The following is a 21,501-nucleotide window of genomic DNA, read 5'->3' on the forward strand; positions in this document are numbered from 1 at the left end:
ATATACCATTAACCCAAAACCAATTCTGTATTAATCCTTATCTGTTTCTTTTATTCAGTCCACGATTTCTTTTCCAATAACCACTTGAGCCTACTTTCTCTTCATATTCTTCGTACCGTTTCTTTCTAGATTTTTTTTTTAAAGAAAGATCCGCGTGGAAATGAAGATATGGGTAAAAAATGGTAAACTGAGACATTATGGAAAAAATTAAAAATAACAATTTATGAATTTAAAAAAAACTACTAATTCAAATTAGTAAAAAAAAAAACATTTCTAAATTAAAAAAACAATTTCTAAAATGTAGCCCAAAGGAGATGAAGTTCCCGATGGTGTTTAACGTAACAAAAAATTATCCAAATACAAATGTATATGTAATTGGGTAATACATTAAATTGGATACCATTTTTTTTTTTTTTTTTTTTTTTTGCATTAAAGTGAAATACACAAAGAGAAAATTTAAATGCGATAATATGGAAATAACCATTATATAAAAATATTGGCGTGTTCTTTAATTTATGAGAAAATAAAAATTCAAGCTGAAAACCTTCTCTAGGTTTTTCATTGATTTGTCTTTGAAGCTTAATATTTCAACAACCGTAATCGATTTGTGCCATCTACCTTCACTAGAGTTATATAACGAGTACTTAAAGTAATTAGTTTCGCATCAGACGACATTAATTTCTTTTCTCTCTAAATCTTTATTTTTTTTCCCCATCTCATTCCTAAATTTTTCATACGAATTCTCCAAATAATATTTAATTGGCTAGTTTGGTGAAGTACTTTCAATAAAAACTGAATATAATGCTGCGTTTACATTGAAATTGAACTTTTTTAATTATAATACCCCGCAAATAATGAATCGAAAAACTTTTCAACTTTATTAAAAATATTATTTAAATAAATTGAAAATAAAATAGATTCGCGCAATTTTTCAAATAAGGGAAAAATTTAAAGTTCCAAACACAACTTTAACTTTTTTCCTGACCCTAAAGAATATTCTGATTCAATCTAAAAATTATTAGATACTCAAAAAAATGCTTCAATAAATTTATTTACAAATTTCTTCAAAAGTCAAATTATTCGAAAACATCAATATTTTTATTAAAAATAAATATTTAATCATTTTTTTCATTGGGTAAGATGTTCAAAAATTTCAAATTGAAACCTTTTTGAAATTAAACAATTTAAAAAAAAATTGTTACAAAACATAAAGATGACCGACTGACAAAATCATTAGTTTATTATTATAAGAATATTATTACTCTAATTTCTTCAAAATTATTTGTATCATTTCAATTCAATTAACATTTTCTAGAATTTTTAACTAAAATTCTACTTAAAATCAATAACATCAATTATTATTTAATTAAACTTTTTCAAAAAAATTAATTCTACAGAATTTTTAGTTCAATGTACAAAATACAATAATTTAATTCTACGAGAAATCAATTATTTAAATACAAAAATAAATAATATTGAATGTTTCTTAAAATTTAATTTTTACGAAGAATTGTATTAACAACTTTTAAAAATATTTCATTTCTTTTAAGGAATTCAATTAAAATTTTTATAAAAAATTCTTATATTAAAGAATTTTATAATAATTTTTGAAAATAATTGAAAACTTTTTGAAGAATTTTATAACAATTTTTGAAAATAATTGAAAACTTTTTGAAGAATTTTATTAAATTTTTTAAAAATAATTGCATTCCTGAGATGAATTTAAATAATAATTTTTGAAAATAATTGAATTCATGAGAAGAATTTTATTAAAATTTTTAAAAATAAATAAATAATTGACCTCTTGAAAGAATTAAAAAAAAAATTTGACAATAATTTAATTCGTGAGAAGAATTTTCATGTCTATTTATAAAAATAATTTAATTCTTGACGAGAATTTTTAAAAAATTTTGAAAATATAATTTAATTTCTGCAAAGTATTTTATTACCTTTCAAAATAATTGAATTCTTCTGATGAATATGGACATTTATTAAAATAATTGAATTTTGTAAATGAAATTTATTAAAATTTCTTCGAATAATTGATTTTATTGGAAAAATTTATGCGATTTTGTTGTTTATCAAGATAATTGAATTCTTTTGCAAAATTACTTAAAATTTTTGAAAATAATTGATTTTCTGCGACGAATTAAATGTTATTTATGAAAATATTTGAATAATTGCAACGAATATTATTGTTTTATAGAATAATTGAATGTTTCTTAAAATTGAATTGTTTCCACAAGTTTTAAACAAAACTTTTAAAAATAATTGCATTTTTACTTTTTAATAATTTTCATTTTCATTTATTCAAAATTGTTTTAAAAATATTTGAAATTCTGCGATAAAAATAATTGAATTCGAAAAATGAAAATTTATTATTTATGAAAATAATTAAATCTTTTCATAGAATTTTATCAACAAGTTTTTTCTATAATTAAATTTGTTGATAAATTTTATAAAAATAGTAAATATTTAAAAAAAAATTGAATTGCGAAAAAACTTTTAAAAATAATTGAAATGTTGCAAAGAATTTTATTTAAATTTTTGAAAATAATTGAACTATGGCGAAAATTATGCTATTTATAAAAATAATTAAATTCTTGACGAGAAATTCATTAAAATTCATATAAATAATTGAATTCGTGCAAAGTATTTTATTGAATTTTGTTTAAATAATTGAAATTTTGACAAGAATTGAATTAAAATTTTTGACAATAATTGAATTCTTGAGAAGGATTTTAATATTTATGAAAATAATTTCAATTTCGGAAAAATTAATTTTATTAAAAATCCTTAAAATAATTGATTTTATTGAGAGAATTTTGTTGGTTATCAAGATAATTGAATTCATTTGCAGAATTACTTAAAAATTATTGAAAATAATTGATTTCCTGCAATGAAAAAAGTAGGGGAAATTTAGGGGAGATTTTCAAAATAGGGTACGTTTAGGGGCCAAAATTAAAAAAGATGACCTTTAATGAAACAGGGGATAGACTATTTATTTTTAAATATTTATATTCAGTAATAAAAAAGTTATTAAACTTTAAAAGTTATTATTATCAATATAAAAATATGTAAATTTTCAGAGATTCTGTTTATAGAAAAAGGCTGACGCGTTAACTTTTTTTTTTGCAGCATAGTATAAAACGCAGTTAAAAAATACGGATCCATGGAGAGTCGTTAAAAACCTGGGATAACTTATAACATCGTTTTGATAAGCAAACATCAACGACACAATTTTTTGTACTTTAATGTCATTGCTGCTTTAATAACAGCATTAGAAACTGTAGATATTCTAGTGCACTAGACAAAAAATGCAAATCACAAAACACTTCATACTCACGAGCAAGAAAATGATTAAAATTATTCTACCACCAAATTATTAGAATTTCTCCTATAAACCGAAAAATTAATTAAAATTTTATTTCCATACATATTTTTGTGATTAAAATTTCAAAAATTGAATTATGTATATATTTACTTTAAATTAAAACTAGGTATTTTATTTTATTCTTTTATTTTCAAAAAATTTTCGATTTAAAAATTTTTTTTTATATTTCTGTTCTTTACCCTTTAAAAATTTTTTTTACAACGAAAAAGAACGATTAATTTGGTAATTTATTTTTTGTAAAGTTTTATTTGTTTGTAATTTTTTATACAGATTAGTTTTAAATTTTTAATATTTCTAAAGAATCTATATTAAAAAATATGTTTTTGTAAACTTTCATCAGAAAAAGTAGTATATTACGTATTTTCCACTATAAAAGATAGGAGTTAAATTTTTTTGTATTTACTTGTGGTTTGTGTTCATGGCATTATGTATTTTTAGATGCAGCTGTAAAGATAGAGAAAATAAAACTTTTTTTTACGCTTTTCCATTAATCCAAATTGTTTAAAAGCAATACCTATTATTACTCTTTTGTTCATTCTCGGAGCTCAGGTTCAAATAAACCAACAGTGAATATTATACCCATTTTTATTCTTTTGTTCAAAACTTCAAATTCCTAAATAATGTTTTTTTTCCTCAAAAAATTTAAAAATATTACTTTTCATAATATTGTAATTGGAATAATTTGATTATTTGAAAAAGAAAATAAAAATAAAGGAACAATTCATTATACAAATTAAGGAAAATATTTCGTTTTAATTTTTTTGTTTGAATTATTTTTGTCATTAGCACTTTCAAATTTATATTTGTTGAAAGACATTCGTTTACTTATCTCAAAAATAGGTACTAAAATAAAGATTTCTTTACAGCATCTATAAAATCACTGTTAAGGAACTGATAGAATCTGTGCCATTTGGTTCACAATTCTCTTATCTTTCTCCATTGCGGTTGCAATACGACCACTACCTCTCTTCAGATTACTAGCTTCTTGGCTACTGATTTTTGTTAAATATTTTACGTTTCAATTCAATTTTATAAATTTTTCAAAATATGGAAAAAGTCTCGCAATATGGCCACAGGCTTGAATCAACTTTTGAAAAAATTTTTTACTTTTCTATTCAATTATTCTAACAGACTTTGCACTCGATAATTAATTTTTTAAATATAATATTAATTAATAATAATAGTCAATTAATCGGTTATTTGAATCAAATATTTTTTTTCAGTGTAGAAAGAATTTTACTAAAATGTAAAAGAATAATTGAATTACTTTATAAAAAAAAAATTGAAAAATTTGAAAATAATTCAATTATTTTCAAATTATTAAAATATTAAAATAAATTTTAAAAAATTAAAATTTTAATATTTTTGAAAGTTGAATTCTTTCAAAGAATTTTGAAAAAAAATATTGTTTTAAATAATTGATTTTTTCGAGAAATTGAAATTAAATTTTCAACTTTTTAAATTCATGAATTGTTATTTTTTTTCCACAATTTCTATGTATTCTATTCCACTCTCTTATATATCAAAGATAGCGGAAAATTTGTAAAAAGTATCTAATTTCATTTGTTTTCTGTTAATGTCGAAAAGCCATTTCAAATGAGGAAAACTAGTTACAACATATTCAATGCCCAATTTCGATTTTTATATTTTCTTCTTCGTTTTAGAATTAAAATAATCGATAGCGTTTGAGTTCACGTTTTATTTCGATAAATATTTCTGTGTGATTCCCGTCTGACTAAATATAGGCTAAACTACTGCTGTATTATTCAGATGGGTCACTTCACTTCAGTTCTACTATGCTCGTCTGTAATATGAATTTTATCTTTTCACATAAATAAACAAATTTCGAATTTTTATTTCAATATTTATATTAAATTAATATTATACTAATTTTAATTATTTAATGTATGAATTTTTTATTTTTTAAATTATAGTAATTCGTGAATAACACGTATATTTATTTATTTATTTTATAACATAACATAACATATAAATAATAAATAAACAATAAATAAATACAATTAAATACTACTGTAGTTGAAATAAATAAAATTAATTTAAAAAAATCAAATTTTTGAAATTAAAAACCAAATTAACATTTAAAAAATTTTATTTATAAATTTTTATTTTATAATTTATTAAAATTTATAAAACATATTATATGAGCTAAAATATATTTTAAATTTCGTAAATACTTTTATGGGTATTATTTAACAAAACCCGATCAAATATAAATATTATGTTCATGTATATATATCTGTCGTTTGAGCGCAGTGGACGCATTTATCACAATACGATTCGGACGGCCTGTAAAATCCTAAAGGTTGAATTATAACCAAGGTTTTATCGGTTCTCATTTCCAAGTGGAAGATTCATAGTCCTTCGAAATGGCACTATTTTACAAAATTTTCATTTTCATCCATCAACGATCATAAAACACTCCTGTATGACTGACTTTCAATGATAAATGGCGATTTTCAAATGATTTAAAGACCTTTTTTTTGAAATAGTTACAATCTACAGTCAATTATAATTTAATAGTATTTTACTACTATTACTGCCACAAATGGACTTTTTAGATTTATAAAATAAATATTTAAAAATCAAAGTTTTCCCTCAGATTTTATTTGTTATTGTAGATATAACATTTAAAAAACAAACACAGAAGCATTAAATTGAAAAAATGTTTAGTCTCAATATGAAATTAGCAAGAAATTATTTAAGAAAATTGGGAAATTTCTTCAAAATTTAAAGACGTTATACAAGATTTGTTTAGTTGCAATTTTTCCTGATAAGTATGTTCAAATTTTTTTTTTTTTTGTAATACTATTTTCTTAATGGAAGAATTGGGAGACGCTAGATTGATGGTCTTGGAACCTGATACTTTTCTTGGCTGACTTTTTTTTCTAAATCTGGCTTCCTTACTTCTTAACGATCATGATTCATTGTCCAACAAAACCAGAGAAAGCACTCCGAGTAATTCTAAACGATAACAGCTTGTCAGCGAGTCAGAGTCCGGAAAAATTACATCCATTTAATTATTCTTTTATTTTAAATTAATTAAATTAATTTCTTAAGCTTTAAAAAAATATTTAATAAGGAATTTCAAAGTATTACAATCAACAGAAAGTTTGAGTAAACTTTATGCCATTTTGGAAAAAAAGAGAACATTTTACTTAAAACTAAAAATGAAATTTTTCATAACTATAAAACATGAAGATATCGATAACTCCGAGTTCGGAGTGATTCGACTCGGAGTCATCGATTTCTTCATGTTTTATAATAATTAAGAATCATCGAGTGATAAAATCGTTGTTTTTTATTATAAGAATATTATTAACTTTACTTTTTCAAAAATTATTTTCATCATTTCAATTTAATTAACATTTTCTAGAATTTTTGACTAAAATTCTACTTTAAATCAATAACGCCAATTATTATTCAATTAAACTTTTTCAAAACAATTAATTCTACAGAATTTTTAGTTGAAAGTACGAAAAGCAATAATTTAATTCTACGAAAATCAATTATTCAAATACAAAAATAAATAAAATTGAATGTTTCTTAAAATTTAATTTTTACGAAGAATTTTATTAACAACTTTTGAAAATATTTCATTTCGTTTAAGGAATTTAATTAACATTTTAATGAAATTTATTATATTAAAGAATTTTATAACAATTTTTGAAAATAATTGAAAACTTTTTGAAGAATTTTATTTAATTTTTTAAAAATAATTGAATTCCAGAGAAGAATTTAAATAATAATTTTTAAAAACAATTGGATTCATGAGAAGAATTTTATTCAAATTTTTGAAAATAATTGACTTCTTAAGAATTTAAAAAAAAATTTTTGATAATAATTTAATTCTTGAGAAGAATTTCCCTATCTATTTATAAAAATAATTTAATTCTTGACGAGAATATTTAAAAAATTTTTAAAATAATTTAATTTCTGCAAAGTAATTTATTATTTTTCAAAAGAATTGAATTCTTGTGATAAATACTGATATTTATCAAAATAATTGAATTTTGGAAAAAAAATTTTATTAAAATTCCTTAAAATAATGGATTTTATGCGATTTATTTATATTAAGAATTTATGCGATTTTGTTGTTTATCAAGATAATTGAATTTTTTTTGCAAAATTACTTAAAAATTTTTGAAAATAATTGATTTTTTGCGACGAATTAAATGTTATTTATGAAAATATATTTGAATTATTGCAACGAATTTTATTGTTTTATTGAATAATTGAATACTTCTTAAAATTGAATTCTTTCCTCAAATTTCAATAAAATTTTTAATAATAATTGCATTTTTCAAAGAATTTATTTAAAATTGTATTAAAAATATTTGAAATTCTGCGATGAAAATAATTGAATTCATAAATGTAATTTTATTATTTATGAAAATAATTGAATCTTTTCGTAGAATTGTATCAATAACAAGTTTTTTCTATAATTAAATCTGTTGATAAATTTTATGACAATAGTAAATATTTAACTACATTGAATTGCGAAAAACTTTTAAAAATAATTATTGAATTTTACGGAATTTCAATTATTCGTAAATTCTTCTATTAAATAAATATTAGAAAATAAAAACCTCAAAAAAAAAAAAAAAATATAAAAAAAATTCTATTAAACTTTTTCAAAAAATATAATTTCAAAATTTAATTATTTGTAAAAATTCACGCTATATTGCTTTTAATATTCAATTATCTAAAATTTTAATGGAAAATTAACTTTTAAATGAATTTTTATTAGAAAATTCAACGAGAATTCAATTATTTAAATACAAAAATAAATAATTTATTGAATAATTAAATATTTCTTAAAATTGATTTCTAGTAAAGAATTTTATTAACAAATTTTTAAATAATTGAATTCTTTTGGCGAATTTTAATAGAATTTTTAAGAATAATTCCATTTTTCGAAAAATTTGATCAAAATTGTATTAAAAATAATTGAAATTCTGCGATTAGTTTTTTATTATTTCTGAAAATAATTGAATCCCTAAGATGAATTTTATTATTTTTGAACAATATTTAATTTTTGCAAAGAACATTATTACTCTTGAAAATAATTGAATTTTTTGCAATAATTGATAACTTTTCCAAAATTAAATTTTTTTTTTTTGTGTTTTTAACTAAAATTCTATAAATTCTAAAATTCTATAATTGCAATATTTTTAATATTTTTTGAAAAAGTTCTTTAAGAATTTTCAAATTCATTTGTTTAGAATTCAATTTTACAAAACTTCAATAAAATATATATTAAAAAATGAAAACTTGAAATAATTTAAAAAAAAAAAATTCGTCATTAAAATTTCTCAAAAAAAATGAATTCCACAGAATTGTTAGTTAAAAATATGAAAAATTCAGATTTTCAAAGATTTTAATTTGAAACCTTTTAAAAATTCAATTCTTTCTAAAAATTTACGCTCTAATGATTTTAATATTCAATTGTAATCTAAAATTTTAACTGAAATTCATTTTCCAATCCATTTTTAAATCAAATTTTATTCGAAAAATCTACAAGAATTCAATTATTTAAATACAGAATATGAATTGAAATATTTTTTTTATAAAATTGAATTCTCATAAAGAATATTATCAATAAATTTTTAAAAAATTGAATTTTTTAAATAAAATTTAAATGAATTTAAATAAAATTTTTGTAGAATAATTACATTTTTTAAGAAATTCAATTAAAATTGCATGAAAAATAATTGAAATTCTGCAATGAGTTTTTTTATTCATGAAAATTATTAAATCTCTGTAAAAATTTTATTATTTACGAAAATAATTGAATCCCTGCGTAAGAATTTTATTATTTATAAAAATATTTGAATGATTGCGAAGAAATTTATAAAAAAATTTGTAAATAATTGAATTCCTGTTAAATCGTTATTATTATATGAAAATCATTAAAGGTTTTGCGTAGAATTTTATTAAATTTTTTTAAAAATAATTGAATTCTTTTGGAAATATTTTATTAAAATAGTAGATATTAAAAATCACTGAATTGAGGAAAATTTTTGAAAATAATTGAAATTTTAACAAGAATTTTATTAAAATTTTCGAAAATAATTGAATTTCAGAGAAGAATTTATGTGATTTCTAAAGATAATTCAAAAATTTGACGCGAATTTTTAAAAAATTTTAAACATGATTGAATTTCTCCGATGAATTTTATTTCTTTTGAAAATAATTGAATTTCTGCGAAGAATTTTTATTTCTTTTGAAAATAATTGAATTTCCGCAATCATTTGTAATTTCTCTAAAATTCTCCAAATTTATTATATCGTACAATTTACGAACTTATCGTCTATTTTCAATAAAATTGCGGATTTTACGGACCTTTTCTTTTAAAAATAACTGACTTTTACGGACATGAATCAAATTTACGGACCTTTACGAAACCTACAAACCTAGTCCGAGCACTGCATTTTGAAGAAAAAAATTTTATTTATTTATTTATTTATTTAATTATAGACGGGACATGCCCTTTTGTACATAAGTACTTTTGACAAATAAAAAAAAGCCATTAAAAAAAAGAATAAATTCTTTATGAATAGTGCGTAAGGATATAGATATAGTAAAATCAGATGCGAATTGTAAATAATTTTTTCAGCAATAACCTAGAAAGAAAACTAACATCGAATAAGAAATGTTTCTCACGACAGTCAGTTTTAAGTAATTCAAGTTGAATAGACATCTTTATGGGTCATTTTATTTTCGTATGAACTAAACAATTTGTTTCCAAGCGAAGGTTCTTCGCTTATTCAAAAGCTGCCCGCTTGACGTCATTTGGAATCAATAAATTATTCGCTGGTAATGCAGCGAATTTCACAATGTTAGTCTGGTAGGGAATCATGGTTGAATTATCACCCTCGTATAACTAACAGTGTCGGTAAATGTTCACGACTCTACAGTCGGTAAATGAAATTTTTAAAAACCACATGTTGACTTACCTGAAGTTTTATACCTATCTAGAGCAAGGTACATTCAACAACTAGATGTTTAACAGGTAAAAACTCTTTTTGGCGAAAAGCTGTGAAATCAGTGTTGTAAAATATTGATTTTTTCAGCAGTGCTTTTTAGAAGCATTTTTTGTTTACCAATTGTTGATATGCGTGTAAAGAAATATTTAAAATAAAATTTCTATTAAGGGACGCAATACCACATCAGTCTCCTAATATGGTTGCCCACCTTAAAACGTTTTCTTAAAATTTTTACTTCTCTAGAACAAATTTTTTTTAAATCAATTAATTTCATTAAAATAGAATTACTTTTTGAAAAAATTTATATACAAAACTTTAATATTGTTGAAGAAACCTAGTCTCGAAGTGAGTGTTTATTTTTATTTGCAACAAAAATGAGACATCACGTTTTATGTCGTTTAACATTGTCTCATTTTGAGGTGCAAGAAAAATGAGACTGGGTGTTTTGTGTGATGAAACGTAAAGAAAAATTGATTAGAAATAAAATATAGAAGAATTTATACAAAAAATTTATATTAATTTTCTACAAACTTACCCCCATGGTTTGCCAATTAGTGGAGTTTTAATGTTGAAGTAGACATGTTTTTGAAACGCTGTTGTTTTTTTGTTCTGTTGACTACCACTTGCACCACCGTTTCCACTTTGGTCTTCAAGATCATTTTCCCGTTTCTTCGATCTTCTGGAACGGAGATACAACCATCCGGCAAATCCAAGGCCCCCTATAAGACCAAGGGCCCCTAACGTTCCAAAAACAGCAGTTAAAATAACGTCCCTCCGCTCCATGCCCTCCTGTAAAATATTAAAAATCAAACATCAAATTATAAATCTACATCTAATATTGTAAGAATATTATTTAAAACCCAAAAGTGTTTTATTAGCAGTAAAGCAGTTTAAATGGAGTAAATCTTTTCCTTCATATCGGAGAGATTTTTACACTATTTTCGGATTATGTGCATCGACATTTTAATATTTCATTTTGCTATGTATACTTTAAGAAACATATTTCTCTTGAGGTTCCTACTATGACCCAGAAATCTCGTTAGATATCATAAACTTTAGCAGCGATATCATCTTCTTGGAAGTTTATATCCTTCGAGATATTCCATCATTTTTACTGGGACCATTTTTTAATAACATACTATAAAATCATAACATTTGATTAAATATTTAGTAAATTCTTCCACAGTTATTTAATAAATTAATTTTTTCGATTTTTGGAAGACGTATATAAAAGGTAAAAGAAAAACACTCTTTTACTTTTTTATAAAATAGACGACGTTTCGGTGGTCAGGTTCGCCACCATCATCAGGTCACTTTAATAGAAAAATTTTTTTAAAAAAAATTAATACAACAAAATTTTGAAAATTTAAATTTAAACAAAAAATAAAAAACAATTTTTACCTAGTTAAAGTCAATAAATAAACATCACGTCAATAAATTAAAAACATAAATAAACGCAATACAACAAAAAAATAAAATATTTAAATTTACAAATCACAAACATATTAAAACGAGTGATTAGTCAAACTGACTGAGCCGGTGACAATTTTCGCGTTATATACAGTCGATGGGGTCAATGACCCGCAATCGAAATATTATGAATTATAACCATTATTTCAATTTATTAAGCAAAGGAAAATAGGAATTACTAAGAAACTGTATATCTTCCTTCTTGTTAATAGTAAAATTATTGCATTTAATATAAATCATCTCAGAAATTAATCGTTTTTTATAAGAAGTTTCATAATCTAAAATTTCTGCATCGTCAAAATTAAAAGAATGATTATATTCAGTTTGATGTTTGTTCACAACGGATTCGAGGTTTTTGTTTTTATGCTCGCTAATTCTTTTTTTCAAAGTACGCTTTGATTCACCAATATATGTTGCAGGGCAACTATTACAATTAAATTTATAAACAATATTATTCCGATCCCACTTTTTTGTCAAGTCCTTTCCTAATTTTATTACAGAGCTTAAGCTTTTTTCCACAATAGGAATAGAAAGTAAATTATATTTTTTTAAAATATTAGATAATTGATAATAAATATCATTGAAAGGAATACAGATTTTAGGTAGTTGTTGATAAATACTAACGACATTGTTAGTTTGTTTTTTATCTATTGTTTTATGAATTAATGTATGTTTTCGTTTTTTAATATTTTTTTGTATAAATTCTAAAGGGTAATCGTTGTTTTGCAAAATTTTAAAGATTCGTTTAATGTTTTCATTATGAAAGGACTTGTGAGACAATAAAATTGCTCTATCATATAAATTGTAAACAATGTTTTTCTTTTGTTGAATTGGATGACGTGAAAAATAATTTATCAATCTATTAGAAGAAATGGATTTTTGATACCAATTAGTGATGAGTTGATTGTTATTTTTTATTAATGTCATATCTAGGAAATTAATTTTATTATCCATTTCTAGTTCATGAGTAAATTTTAAATTAATATTAAACGAATTAAAAGTGTCAATGAAAAGTTCGACTTGATCTTTATGGACGCACAAAAGTGTGTCGTCCACATATCTATAATAAAATAGAGGAACACAATTGAAATTGTTTTTAAGCAAATTCAAACAATCAGTTTCCACGTCATCCATTACAATATCCGCAAAAAATGGAGATATCGGTGACCCCATCGGAGTACCGTAAATTTGTTTATAAATTCTTTCATCAAAAACAAAATAAGTATTATCAAATAAAAATTCAGTACAATTAATAATGTCAACAAAAGGAATTTTACATTTATTATGAATAATATTGTTTCTTCTATCAAGGCTTTGTATAACTAAATCGCATGGAATATTAGTGAAAAGTGAACTAACATCAAGAGAAAGTAAAACAAAATCTTGTGGTACAGTAATATTCTTCAATTTTTCTTTTAACTCAAAGCTATTGTTTACATGAGATTTTGGTAAAGGAATTACAGTTTTTAACTCTTCGTATATGATTTTGGCCAAAAAATGAGTTGGACTATTTATTAGCGAAATAATAGGACGAAGAGGTGCATTATCTTTATGAATTTTTGGCAAACCATAAAATTTTGCCAAAGAGGTATTAGTCATAGTTAACTGATTATTATGATATTTTCGTTTAAGAAATTCATTGTCATTTAAATTTTTTAAAATTTTATAAGTTCTTGATTGTAATTTGGATAAAACTCCTTTCGTTGAAATTTCTTTATAAGTGCGTCGATCGGAAAGTAAGTCATGGGCTTTGGAAATGTAGTCTGATTTTTTCATACAAACTGAAACATTTCCTTTGTCTGAATTAGTAAAAAATATGTCAGGATTTTCTTTCAAGAAACTTTTTGCAGAATTTAACTTAATGGCAAAACTTCTGTCTTCAAATGTGATGTTGTTTTTTTTGGACAGATTTGACATTACACTATTACTAACTTTTTGTCTAATCTCATTTTTGACTTCAGAACTAATATCTAAACTCGAAATAGTACATTCTAAATTTTTTATAATATTGATAGATTCTTGTTTCGAAACATGTTTAGAATTCTGTTTCGTACAACTGTAATTTTGGCCCAAAGAAATAACATCACAAACTTCTTGAGGAATGACAGTATTAGTTAAATTAATTAACCAATTTTGTTTTTTTGAGTTAATATTATGAACAGAGTTTTTCTTATTAAGTAATGAATTAAATTTTTTAATTAGTTTGTGGTTACAAAGTGAGTGAATAGATGAAAATTTTTTCTCAGAAAACAGGAAAAAATTATTTAATACTTCTGAGTCAATGTGACATTGTGAGATTTTGTTTTCAAAAAATTGCAACTTTTTAGTCAAGAAATTGAGATGAAAATGAATATCTCTAATCTCATGACCAAGTAAAGTGCGTGAATAATAAAGATTAAATTTATGAAAGCTTTTTTTACATGAATTACTATGAAATGAAATATGATTAGATCGATTACTTATATGAAGAAGATGTTGCGGAATGAGTCCATTGCTCCTGCACCTTAGCAAAAAATGTCGTTTTGATGATGTTTCAGCCAGCTGACGTTTAAAATGTGACCATTTTTTAAGAAGAAGAACGGTGTTTCTTCCATATTTCTCTCCAACGAATTTGAAGAAACATCTTCGAGGAAATGTTGAAGATGTTGCGTCCATTTTTAATCCAGGACGATATTAATTAAATATTTAGTAAATTCTTCCACAGTTATTTAATAAATTAATTTTTTCGATTTTTGGAAGACGTATATAAAAGGTAAAAGAAAAACACTCTTTTACTTTTTTATAAAATAGACGACGTTTCGGTGGTCAGGTTCGCCACCATCATCAGGTCACTTTAATAGAAAAATTTTTTTAAAAAAAATTAATACAACAAAATTTTGAAAATTTAAATTTAAACAAAAAATAAAAAACAATTTTTACCTAGTTAAAGTCAATAAATAAACATCACGTCAATAAATTAAAAACATAAATAAACGCAATACAACAAAAAAATAAAATATTTAAATTTACAAATCACAAACATATTAAAACGAGTGATTAGTCAAACTGACTGAGCCGGTGACAATTTTCGCGTTATATACAGTCGATGGGGTCAATGACCCGCAATCGAAATATTATGAATTATAACCATTATTTCAATTTATTAAGCAAAGGAAAATAGGAATTACTAAGAAACTGTATATCTTCCTTCTTGTTAATAGTAAAATTATTGCATTTAATATAAATCATCTCAGAAATTAATCGTTTTTTATAAGAAGTTTCATAATCTTCATAATTTGTGCGTCCATAAAGATCAAGTCGAACTTTTCATTGACACTTTTAATTCGTTTAATATTAATTTAAAATTTACTCATGAACTAGAAATGGATAATAAAATTAATTTCCTAGATATGACATTAATAAAAAATAACAATCAACTCATCACTAATTGGTATCAAAAATCCATTTCTTCTAATAGATTGATAAATTATTTTTCACGTCATCCAATTCAACAAAAGAAAAACATTGTTTACAATTTATATGATAGAGCAATTTTATTGTCTCACAAGTCCTTTCATAATGAAAACATTAAACGAATCTTTAAAATTTTGCAAAACAACGATTACCCTTTAGAATTTATACAAAAAAATATTAAAAAACGAAAACATACATTAATTCATAAAACAATAGATAAAAAACAAACTAACAATGTCGTTAGTATTTATCAACAACTACCTAAAATCTGTATTCCTTTCAATGATATTTATTATCAATTATCTAATATTTTAAAAAAATATAATTTACTTTCTATTCCTATTGTGGAAAAAAGCTTAAGCTCTGTAATAAAATTAGGAAAGGACTTGACAAAAAAGTGGGATCGGAATAATATTGTTTATAAATTTAATTGTAATAGTTGCCCTGCAACATATATTGGTGAATCAAAGCGTACTTTGAAAAAAAGAATTAGCGAGCATAAAAACAAAAACCTCGAATCCGTTGTGAACAAACATCAAACTGAATATAATCATTCTTTTAATTTTGACGATGCAGAAATTTTAGATTATGAAACTTCTTATAAAAAACGATTAATTTCTGAGATGATTTATATTAAATGCAATAATTTTACTATTAACAAGAAGGAAGATATACAGTTTCTTAGTAATTCCTATTTTCCTTTGCTTAATAAATTGAAATAATGGTTATAATTCATAATATTTCGATTGCGGGTCATTGACCCCATCGACTGTATATAACGCGAAAATTGTCACCGGCTCAGTCAGTTTGACTAATCACTCGTTTTAATATGTTTGTGATTTGTAAATTTAAATATTTTATTTTTTTGTTGTATTGCGTTTATTTATGTTTTTAATTTATTGACGTGATGTTTATTTATTGACTTTAACTAGGTAAAAATTGTTTTTTATTTTTTGTTTAAATTTAAATTTTCAAAATTTTGTTGTATTAATTTTTTTTAAAAAAATTTTTCTATTAAAGTGACCTGATGATGGTGGCGAACCTGACCACCGAAACGTCGTCTATTTTATAAAAAAGTAAAAGAGTGTTTTTCTTTTACCTTTTATATACGTCTTCCAAAAATCGAAAAAATTAATTTATTACATAACATTTGATATTCTCCTTGTGTGACCCTTATTTTAAACATTGTAGGCGAGTACTCTAAGTAATCTACACAATATTAATTGCTCGAATGTTTTACAATCTAATCTAATCGTCTGAAAATCTAACTTTAGTAGAGATAACAATAGGATAAGAATAAGCGAAAATAGGTGACTAATTAAAAAAGTTAGTCCAGCATGGAAAATAGGAAAGCAAATGGGATCTTAGGGAAAAATCAATGACAATTTCCATATTCATCCACATAGATGAATATCCATTAATTGTTGAAAGAATTATTGTGAAAAATAATTGTTAATATTAAACAAATGAATAATTAAATGTTCTGGATGTCTTTCGTCAAATTTTTTTCTGAACCTTAAACCTTAACAAATAAAGTTTAACATTTATTGTAAATGTATTGAGTTATTAGTGTGATACAATTTTTAGTGTTGTGTTAATTTAATTGCAATTAATATTAGTATTTTATATTATGTATTATGTATTATGTATTATTATTATTATTAGTATTATGCATAGATTCACTTGCAAAAGAATTTAATGTTGGACATTCCACTATTTCCATGATTTTTAAGAATAAAAACAATGTTGAGAAGTCATTTAATTCAAATGTTTTAAAATCAAAGCTCTGTGAATAAATCAGGTATGAATCTCCGCTGTCGGACAATTTAAATATATATAATTTACGGTATGTTTACTTTCCTTCTGAGACATAACATTAAATACATTTTTTTAATTTAATTCTCCGGCAACCAACTTTTCAGACCATATTTTTTAGGCAACGCAGATTTATTATGTATAAACAATGTTCTGATGTTTACAATTGTAGTTGCATTTTTTATGACACATGCAAGCGAAGAAATTCAACAATTTTTGACAGTAATTGTGCAATTATCATTAAAATCGATTTTATAAAAGGTTGAAGGCCCCATAAATTTTATAAATGAAATGAATTATTCTTATATTTAAGATAAATTTCATCCATTGAACTTATGAGTGTAAAAATAATGCAGTAGGATTTTGTACTAGAATAATTATTATTCGTGACATCGACGATAGAAATAAGATTTTTGTATGCAGAGTTGTTGTTTCTGTTTAAAGTTACTAATGGATTTTATCTGCTGTCCTGAAATTTTATCGCGGATGGATTTCTTTGTCTCTTCAGGATATTTACGTAATTCTACCTTTTCTTGAAATAGATACCTTAGGAATTTGTATAATTTATAAAAAATTTTAAATATATTAAGTTATTACTAGTATAAAATAGAAACAATTTTTTTCAAAGCACATTTCACACACACAGACGTACATTATAAATTGGGAGTATGAAAAAACTTATTTATAATCATACACCTGTTCAAATATTATTGTTATAAACTAACTCTGTTTCCGCTAGCATTTCACAGTCTGTCCCCTATTTCCCTAAAAGTCCCCGTTTTTCAATTTTGGCCTCTAAACGTACCCTATTTTGAAAATTTCCGCTAAACTTACCCTATTTTCTTCGTCGCAGGAAATCAATTATTTTCAATAATTTTTAAGTAATTTTGCAAAAGAATTCAATTAGCTTGACAAACATCAAAATCGCATAAATTCTTCCCATAAAATCAATTATTCTAAGGAATTTTAATAAAATTCTTTTCCAAAATTATTATTTAAACTCTTCTCAGGAATTCAATTGTTCTTAAAAAATTTAATAAAATTCTTCAAAAAGTTTTCAGTTAAAAATTTTAATTAAATTCTTGGCAAAATTTCAATTGTTTAAACAAAATTTAATAAAATACTTTGCACGAATTCAATTATTTTTAAAAATTTTAACGAATATCTCGTCAAGAATTCAATTATTTTTATAAATAGCAAAATTTTCAGCCGAAAATTCAATTATTTTCAAAAATTTAAATAAAATTCTTTGCAACATTTCAATTATTTTTAAAAGTTTTTCGCAATTCAATGTTTTTAAAATACTATTTTCATAAAATTTTTAACAGATTTATTCGTAGAAAAAACTTGTTGATACAATTCTACGAAAAGATTCAATTATTTTCATAAATAATAAAATTTTATTTACGAATTCAGTTATTTTCATCGCAGAATTTCAAATATTTTTAATACAATTTTTAATAAATTTCTTGAAAAATGCAATTATTAATAAAAATTTTATTAAAACTTAAGGAAAGAATTCAATTTTGAGAAACATTCAATTATTCAATAAAACAATAAAATTCGTTGCAATAATTCAAATATTTTCATAAATAACATTTAATTCGGCGCAGAAAATCAATTATTTAAAAAAAATTTTAAGTAATTTTGCAAAGAAATTCAATCAGCTTGATTAACAACAAAATCGCATAAATTCTTCCCCAAAAATCAATTATTCTAAGCAATTTTAATAAAATTTTTTTTCAAAATTCAATTATTTTAATAAATATCATTATTCATCAGAAGAATTCAATTATTTTCAAAAGTAATAAAATACTTTGCAGAAATTAAATTATTTTCAAAATTTTATGAAAATTTTTGTCAAGAATTAAAATATCTTTATAAATAGATAGGGACATTTTTTCTCAAGAATTCAATTAATGTCAAAATTCTTTTTAAATTCTTTTTAAGAAGTTAATTGTTTTCAAAAATTATTATTTAAATTCTTCCAAAGAATTCAATCATTTTTAAAAAATTTAATAAAATTCTTCAAGTTTTCAATTATTGTCAAAAATTGTTATAAAATTTTTTAATATAATAAATTTCATTAAAATTTTAATTAAATTCCTTAAAAGAAATGAAATATTTTCAAAAGTTGTTAATACAATTCTTCGTAAAAATTAAATTTTAAGAAACATTCTATATTATTTATTTTTGTATTTAAATAATTGATTTCTCGTAGAATTAAATGATTGTTTTTCGTAATTTTAACTAACAATTCTGTAGAATCAATTTTTTTGAAAAAGTTTAATTGAATAATAATTGATGTTATTGATTTAAAGTAGAATTTTAATTAAAAATTCTAGAAAATGTTAATTTAATTGAAATGACACAAATAATTTTGAAGAAATTACAGTAACAATATTCTTATAATAATAAACTAATGATTTGGTCAGTCGGTCATCTTAATGTTTATGTGATCGATATTTTTATGTTTTATAACAATTTTTTTTAAATTGTTTAATTTCAAAAAGGTTTGAATTTGAAATTTTTGAACATCTTAACCAATGAAAAAAATGATTAAATATTTATTTTTAATAAAACTACTGATGTTTTCGAATAATTTTACTTTTGATGAAATTTGTAAATAAATTTTATAGAACATTTTTTTGAGTATCTAATAATTTTTTGATTGAATCAGAATATTCTTTAGGGTCAGGAAAAAAGTGAAAGTTGTGTTTGGAAATCAGGAAAAGTCAGGGAAAAATAAAGTTAATTTTTTATGGCAACCCTGTATAAATAAATTATATTTCTATCTTTATTTAACCAATTTTTATGGTCCCCGGAAAGTCCCCTATTTTTTAATTTTCAGTCCCCTATTTCTCCTAAAGTACTTTTTGGAGGCACTGTGAAGCCTGCGCTAGTCAAGATCATTTCCTCGACCTCACACTGAAGGAGGTATCACTTGATGGGTCTACGACTCTAAGAATAATTTTTAAAGTTAAGTAACTAATACTTTTAAATTTTGTCCCCATTTAAATTCTCGATTGATTCCACAAAGTTCTAATTTTGTTTCAGTGTCCCTCAAGACATCTGGATCTACTCTTTCTCTCTAATTCTAATTGTAAATGATTCAAACAAAAACTTTCATAATTTAATTTCAATTTAACAGTTCCTCTTTCTTATAACCTGTCCCTTAATATAAGAGCCTTCCGCTTTGGAATAAATCAGGTTTTTACCCATGACAGACAATGTAAAAATACATAATTAGGGATATGTTGGTTTCGTTTTGAGATATAACAATTATGACAATTAATTAATAAAAGAATTCATGACCTAAGTTCTGACCATTGATTTTCTTTGCCTGTTCCCCTAGTTCGGACTAAATAAAACAGGAATTTTTAAAATAAGATTTATTAATTACTGATGTAAGTAAGGAATAATAATTTTAGACCTGAATTTAAAAAGTCAAAATTTTAAAAAGTATTTCAACAGCAGAAAGATGAAAGAATTCTTTCCAGTTATTTTGAGGTAGTGAAATGGTCGGGATAATGATATAATTATTTTTAATCGTATCCATGATAGGTCCATCTAATTTAAATGACAGTAATTTTAGGAATTAAAAAACTCCTTTCAGTTCATTATTGTATTTGATAATGTAAGGGATCCATGGCGATAGATTACTTTTGACGTGATCAAATTTATAAAGCAATAAGGGTCGAAGTATTCTGGAAGTGCTGAGTTGTTTTAATTAGGCAACTAAGGGCTCTTGACGTCGACGACACTACCTATGATATATGATCGTTAAAAGATAATCTTTCGTCAATGCTCACAAGGTCACAGGTTCATATATCTCGTTTCCAATTTTGTAATTATAATTTATAATTTTACATTCTGAAGATATGAAAATAAACGACGAGACATCTAAAGAATTATAATATCTTAAAAATTAGTGTTCCGTCACAGTTTAGAAATTACATTTGAAATTCCAAATTTTCAAGAAATTACTTATTTTCTCTTCATTTGTATAAACTTTTGCCTCGTTTCCTTTTTTATGAAACTAATAATTTCAAATGAAAAGAATTCGTATTGTTTTAAAAATGTTTTCAAAATGTTTTCAAATTATTTAAAAAATATTTTCAAATTATTTTCAAAATATTTTCATTTCAAACTGTTGAAGAGTGCATACTTAAAATAAAACAATTCTTCACATATGATAAATTGGAAAAAATGTAATATTTTTTTAATAAAAAAATTCTTTAGTTATCTCAACGTTCGTATGCATATTATGCAAATGAGTAGTGTTGAAACGCGTCATGCTTGAAATTAAAATTAATAGAAGAAGCTATTAACCCAAAAAAATCTATTAAATGTTTTTTATTC

General features: G+C 23.0%; 1 protein-coding gene across 5 annotated transcripts in view; it reads right to left on the reverse strand.

Annotated features, from left to right (window-relative positions):
- The window catches only part of LOC122510525 (synaptotagmin-7), a 405,459-nt gene that overhangs the window by 241,451 nt on the left and 142,507 nt on the right, over positions 1-21,501 (reverse strand). For all 5 annotated transcript variants that reach the window (XM_043625248.1, XM_043625251.1, XM_043625250.1 and 2 more), the window contains one exon: positions 10,937-11,190. In XM_043625248.1, coding sequence (XP_043481183.1) covers positions 10,937-11,190 — 254 coding nt within the window. The remainder of the gene's footprint in view (positions 1-10,936; positions 11,191-21,501) is intronic.

Source organism: Leptopilina heterotoma, unplaced genomic scaffold (assembly GCF_015476425.1).
Source record: "Leptopilina heterotoma isolate Lh14 unplaced genomic scaffold, ASM1547642v1 Lhet_7, whole genome shotgun sequence".
In the NCBI taxonomy this organism is placed as follows: domain Eukaryota; kingdom Metazoa; phylum Arthropoda; class Insecta; order Hymenoptera; family Figitidae; genus Leptopilina; species Leptopilina heterotoma.